At 33.7% G+C, this 7,154-nt stretch overlaps 1 protein-coding gene across 1 annotated transcript in view; it reads left to right on the top strand.

Moving 5' to 3' along the window:
• The first annotated feature begins 5,472 nt into the window (after positions 1-5,472).
• LOC149576671 (uncharacterized) overlaps positions 5,473-7,154 on the top strand; it is a 41,912-nt gene continuing 40,230 nt past the window's right edge. The window contains exon 1 of the mRNA XM_089818910.1: positions 5,473-5,938. Coding sequence (XP_089675036.1) covers positions 5,648-5,938 — 291 coding nt within the window. The 5' untranslated portion in view covers positions 5,473-5,647. The remainder of the gene's footprint in view (positions 5,939-7,154) is intronic.

Here is a 7,154-nt window from a genome sequence, read left to right as displayed (position 1 = left end):
AGGTTTATAGTTTTCCAAACCATGTTTCTTTACCAAATCTATAAGATACTTAGCTTGTGATATGAATATTCCATCTTTGTTCTATACAATCTATAATCCCAAGAAGTATTTCATATCTCTCCAATCATACTCATCTCAAATTCTTTCTTCATTTCTTTTTATAAATGTCTCACTTGCTTCATTATTACCTCTAAAAATAATGTCTAGCATACAACAATCAATAAACCATCATCATTTTTTCTCAGATACAAGTTACTATCAACAGTACCTTGCACAAATCCCAAACATGTTAGATGTTTATAAAATCTTGCATATCAGGCTCGAGGTGCTTGTTTTAGTCCATATAATGCCTTTTTCTTCTCATATGTCAATGTGAAGCCATCAAGTTGTTCAGCATATACTTCTTCTTACTGTTCTCCATTCAAAAAAGCTAACTTGACATCAATTTGATAATGTTAAAGTTCTTGTTAGCTACATAGGCCAAAAACATTATAATTGCTTCTAATCTAGTAATAGGTACAAATGTTTCTTCAAAATTAATTCCTTCTTGTTGCAAATAAACTTTACAAATCAGTCTTGTTTTGTTTCTCACAACTTTACCTTGTTCATTCATTTTGTTTCTAAATAACCATTTAGTTCCAATATCATTCTTATCTTTAAGTCTAGGAACCAATTCTCAAGTCTTGTTCTTTTCAATATATTCTAATTCTTCTTTCATAACTTTAATCCAATAATCATCTTTACAAGAATCATCAACATTCTCGGGCTAAACTTGAGAAATTAAGCATAACTCTTCAGTTACCTTTTTTGTTGTCATAATTCCTTTGTTCACACTTCCAATTATTTGTTTGGCAGGGTGATTCTTTGCCACATTTATGTTAGGTGTCACTTGTTCAACTCTGATTTCTTCTCTAGGTTTAGATCTAGGTTCCTCTCTCTGTATTTCTCCTTGTAATTTAGTCTCCAAATAAATGTCAATTTCATAAATAATTCTTGCTCAACATTCTTATTGTTAGTCCTTTGATTATTTCCTCCATCAGAATCATAGTCAAGCATCCTTTCTTGAATTCTAAACTTTTCATCAACCTTCACATTAACACTTTCAACAATAGTCTTCAGTCTAAGATTAAAAGATCTGTATGATCTACTTTTCAATGAATATCCACACAATATTCCTTCATCACTTCTAGAATTAAACTCTCCCATACCATCATCACTTTTAATGTAACATTTACTTCCAATGATTCTAAAGTATTTCATAGTAGGTGCATGTCCAAACCAAAGTTCATAAGGTGTCTTATTGGTCCCTTGTCTATTCTATACTCCATTCATGTTATATACTAATGTGTTCACTGCTTCTCTCTAAAAGATATGTGATATATTGTTCTCAAACATCATTTCTCTAGCTACTTATGCCATTGATATGTTCTTTCTTTCTACCACTCCATTCTACTGTGTAGTTTTAGGGGTTGAAAGTTGTTTCTTTATACCATTATCCTCATAATAATTGTTAAAGTCTTTTGAAATAAATTCTCCTCCTCTATCTAGTCTTAAGAATTTATTTTTCAGACTAGATTCATTCTCAACTTTATTCTTAAATATCTTGAATTTCTCAAAAGATTCAGATTTATCTCTTAGAAATGCAACCCATGTTATTCCAGTGAAATCATCATAAGAAGCATGAAAATACCTTTCACCATAAAATGCTCTTGTTCTTTAGGACCACTCAAATCTATGTGTACAATCTCAAACTTTCTTGAAGTAGTAAATGTCTTACTTGGAATTAATTTTTTTGTGCTTTGCCATTATGCATTCTCTGCACATCATGTTAGTAGGTTTCACAGTCTTAGGCAAATCTCTAACTACAAATGTAGTACTAACCTTTACAATGTTATCAAAGTTGATATGACAAAATCTCTTGTGTCATAACTAACTGTCATCTACTTTAGCAAGTAACATATCATTTCAGTAAGGTTCAACTGAAATACATTACCTCTTATCCTTGTATTAGTACCAGTCAGTCAATTTACCCTCTTTATCCTTGATAATACAAGTCTTCTATGTAAACTGCAATTGATATCCCTTGTCAACACGTCGTCCAACACTCAAAATATTATGTTTCAAACCATCCACAAGATAGACATCCTCAATGTTAGTATTTCCATCAAGTGTAATTGATCCTTTTCTTTTTATGTGACATGCTGCATTATTTCCAACTCTAACTACCCCTTTGTCATAACTATTGAATTCAACAAATTTGTTCATATCTCAAGTCATATGATAGGAACAACCATTGTCTATAATCCAATTAGCCTTTTTATTTTCAACTCGTGATACTATAGCTTTTTCTTCTCTTATTTCTTTTTTTTTTCAAGGCTTTCTTCCTTGATAACAATAAATCATGTCTCATCATTCTCATTATCACTATTATCGAAGAAATTCGACATCTTGAAATCAACTTGACTATCCTCATCAACATAGATACAATCCTTAGGTACTCTTGACTTGTAGGGCTTTCTAGGCTTAAACTTCTCTTCTCTTTTAAGACATTTAGAATAATAATGACCAAGTTCTTTACATGTCCAACAAACAAGAATTTTGTTACCTTTAGTCTCTCTCTTCATAAGCAAGGCAAGTCCTCCTTCAATCTTCTTGTCTTCAACTTATTTTTCTTGATTGCTACTAGTATAATCTCCACCTGTGCTCGCACTCCTTGTGAATATATGTATGTCTTTTTGTCCTCTAAAAGATGTCTCCATTCTAGGTAGTTCTTCATTTTGTTTCATCCATGATTCAGATGACTATAATCTTGCAAGAAGAGTTTCCTTTGTAAAGTTAGGTCTATGTCGAATAACTTGTTCAATCATCTGTGCTCTTTGATGATATGTAGGTGTCAAGGTGTTCAAAATTTTCCACACAATCTCATCTTTTATTTTAGATCCACCACAACTTCTGATTCCAACAATAATCTATGATATTCTAAAAAAAAACCTCTTATAGTTTCATCTACATGCATCTTTGCATCTTGAAACATACATGTCCAACTATATAATCTAGCCTTCTTAGCATGTTCATCACCTTCAAATATTTTCCATAAAGCATTCCAAATCTGGTTAGCAAGTCTTAAAGATTTTACATCTCCATATTATGTTTTAGGAAGAGTTGATAATATTGCTTCTCTAGTAAGCATATTATGCATGAATAGGTATTTTTCATGTTCTTCACAACCAATAGCTTGTCTTCTTTTATCACCTCCTCTGTATTTGATGTAACTAGCCAATATTCCAAACCCATGCACAAGAGGCAAGTTTTCATCTTTTCCTTTCAACTGTCATAATTGATTTCATCAAACTTCAGACTTTATTTTTTGAAATAAAAAACCATGGATCTCCTCAAGCTGTTAAACTTCTCTTTCAGGGACTTGATGCTCTAATACCAAGTGTAAAAAAGTAAAGTCTACCAAGATAACTGACGAGGAGTTGGGGGGGTTTGGTTTGGGATGAATCAGTTATGTGTTTAAAACAACTCTCACTATCTTTATTAAATCCGAAACATGGAAATAATAGATGCAACAACCATAGAAAGATAGCCACACACAATAACACCAGATATATTAACTAGGGAAACTCTTCATCATATAGAAAACCTTGGTGGGAATGATGCCCACAAGATGATGTACTGATATAGAAGTTCCTTGTGAAATGATAGACCCTGTTAGGAGTCAATGAAATACAATCCATAGATGAGAGTCCCTATTAGGAGACTTTGAATCCTTGTTAGGAGATTCCAATGATGTTAAGAGTTGTGCCAACCTTGTTAGGAGTTTAAAGGAGGACAACTGAACCCATTGTGCAAATAGCCTCATAAACAATATTCACTAGACAATCTTTTGGAAAAGCATATCCAAGATCTCTGAATTGACTAAACAACAACTTCTTTGCCAATATAGTTCCTTTGAAGCTCACAATACATCAATCCACATCAATCTACATTCTGATCAAAAGATATTTGCACTCAAGTTCGGACAATGATCTCACTAATCATAATCACATTTTACCACAAAGAAATGATCTTTCCTTTAGACCAAGTCCTAAAAAAAGTATTGAGTCGACCTTGAGGCTTTCCCAATTTACAATAATAATACAAGACATCTTTATGATATTACATTACACTTTACATTACAATTATACTCTTTCCATAATAATATTTACAATAGGCAGCTCATGAGAAATAATACTGTGAACAATCTTCAATAAGTCAACTAAAACTGGATATCTAATTTCACCTTCTGGAACATAGCATCTTCACCATGTCTCTGACCATCCTGTAAACACACTTAACTAGATTCCATCTTTGTTAAAAGATTTAGTCATTTTACTAGTACCCACTTTCCAAAAATTCTCTCTGAAAGCAACCTCTAGATAACTTCACATAACTATACAAAAACTGCAAATCTCTTTTATTGAACATAAACATAGCATCAAGACAATCTCCTGAAGCTACCTTCAAGTGCATATAACTTACTTTGTTAACCATTGACCCTGCCAAATAATTCTGCCTCTCTAACTCTGGAACTCTTCATAGAATAAAGTGTATGTTGATATCAATAACAAACTCTATCATGAATGCAACACATAAGCTCTGAATTATGTCTCCAACATTGCTAACATACTCCCCCATTGGAATATCATCAACATTCATGCTAATAGTATTTGCATATAACCATGTTCTTGTTTATTTTTTTCATTAAAATCGCTGTACTGGAGGCTTGTTCCACTGCTATTTGTTAGCGTCAACAAAATCCCGAAGAATTTTTTTTTTCCATTTAAAATACATTAGGTACGTTTTTAATGCCTATTTTTTATGTATAATATTCATTAATGAATTTGTTATTTCTGAAAGAAATGAATAACACATGCACATATGTATAAGATAACAAATAAATTTTAGTCTTGCATATCTTGATTATTGATAGGGCGAGTTCTTGTAAGCAAGCTGCTTCTTTTTTCCTTATGGTTGTGTATGGATTGTTTGGTATCTTGGAGTATCTTTCAAATGAGAAATTTGGTTGAATGTGAAGACCCTTTAATGATTTTATTCTAGATTTTGCTATGAACATCAATTCTCGCTGTTATGTTTTACCAATGTTAATTATTGCTTTCTGTAGTGTAAGCCTCCAAAATTTGTGGATGGTTAAAGTGTATGCTATTATTATCGAAATTTGCCTTCGAGTGCCCAATGTCAAAGGAATAAATAGTATGACTTTTAAATCATTTATGTTTCAAGGTAGACCATTGTACTTATCAATCCTTGCTGCAACATGCATTGGGAGTTTCGACAGTTTTGAAGAGTGCAAGAGATAAACAAGGGATGAAAGAGGGATATGCTTTAATTGACCTTCTATACCTGTGAAATTGCACACTAAAGTGCGATTGCTAGTTTTTATATATTTGGAATAAAATAAAATAAATGAAGTTAGCGGGAAGACTGCAACAATATTTCTAACTAGCGCGAAATGTCCGAAAGTCCAGAATTATAAACCCTAAACCCTCCGGATGGGACCGTTTCCTCTCCTGAAACTCCCTTAAATTCCCCGCGACTCTCGACTCCTTCTGACCTGTAATCGAGAATTGTGAATATATCTTCCATGTGGGGGAGAATTGCTGGTGGGGGTTTTCGTAACTGTTATTTATCCCCCATTAATAACTTCAACCTCTGTAGAAAATCTAACCTATTCTCGCCTACATCTATGTCAATGCACGCAGTGGCAGAGGATTTCCATTCTGCCAAGAGGAGCAAGTTCAATAATAACACTGATACAAAGAAGGTTGGGACGCACAATGGTTCTTTCCATTGTGATGAAGCGCTTGCCTGCTACATGATTCGCCTCACCGACAAGTTTAGAGATGCCTACATTGTACGCACTCGAGATTCCAAGGTAAATCCAAATCATTCACAACCATTTTTCCTTCACAAGTCCATTTCACTTCTTATTTGGAGCGATCATGTAAAATTTTAATATCTTTTGTTGCCCTTGTACGTTTTGATTTGTTTATGGAAAATTAATGGGCAACCTATGGTATAGGCATCACTAGTGCTTGATATTTCTTCTGTCAAATTCACCAGTTTATTTTAAATATGGTGAAAACTTTGGCTTAGCCGTGATCAAAGGGTATCTCTTCACCCTTTGATTTTTCGTTAACCTTATACTTAGCTGACATTGGCCACGGTGCATCTCTTTCTCCTGTCGAATTTACTACTATTGTTTTTGTTATATTGCTATCAGGATTTAACTGTGTGATTTTGAGTCAAACTCATTGACCCATGTTTCATGAGTAGTGATTCAACATTAATCCATCTCGAATGAGAATAAATGGAACACTTAGCACTATTGTCTTTGTTTTGGGTAACTGTTGGCTTAACTACCATGCTCTCTATTCCATAGAGTACACTTGTTCCCTCTTTCAACCTTTGGCTCAGCTAGCATAACCCAAGGGCTTTGCTTTGCTAACTTGACATCCTTTTTTAACCTTAAGTTTGGCAGCCGGAATCAAGTGTTGTCTCTTCTCGAATTTAGAGCTTGAAGCTAACCTCATTGTTGGAGACACACAGCAATACAAATTCACTTAGCTATTTTAATTTTTAAACCCGAGTCCAAGATTTTTAAGCTTGGAACATTTTTCTATTAGGGATATGCAACAGTATATTTTGGATATCTGTTAGTGGACATTAATAGAGTTTGTAGTTTAACAGTCATTGAAATTCTGCTGACTACAGTGTGGCCATTTTCATGTCCCTGCTGGCCTCCATCCAACAAATCATATACCTTAGCCGAGAAGCTGCTAACTCTTCACAATTCCACAAGGTAGCCAGTTGCTGTAGCTTTTGGACATCAAGCCACATTTACAAAGAGGAAAATATCTGGCCGAAATGACACTAGTACATAGTGACATCCTTATCTACGATGTCACTAATGCATCGCAATTCTATGTGAGAGTCAATTCCTATCCTGTTTTACACCACAATGCAATAACGAAGAGGAAATTTAAACATGTGGGCTCCTTTCGCCTGTTAAAACTAGAGCCCAAAAATCAATGATGATAAAAAGCAATAAGAAAGAGCCAAAATGGAAACAATAAACACTAGAAATATCC

Source organism: Cupressus sempervirens, chromosome 1 (genome assembly GCF_028749045.1).
Source record: "Cupressus sempervirens isolate cs-2001-9-10 chromosome 1, ASM2874904v1, whole genome shotgun sequence".
NCBI lineage: Eukaryota > Viridiplantae > Streptophyta > Pinopsida > Cupressales > Cupressaceae > Cupressus > Cupressus sempervirens.
This window is presented reverse-complemented; position numbering and strand designations above follow the sequence as displayed.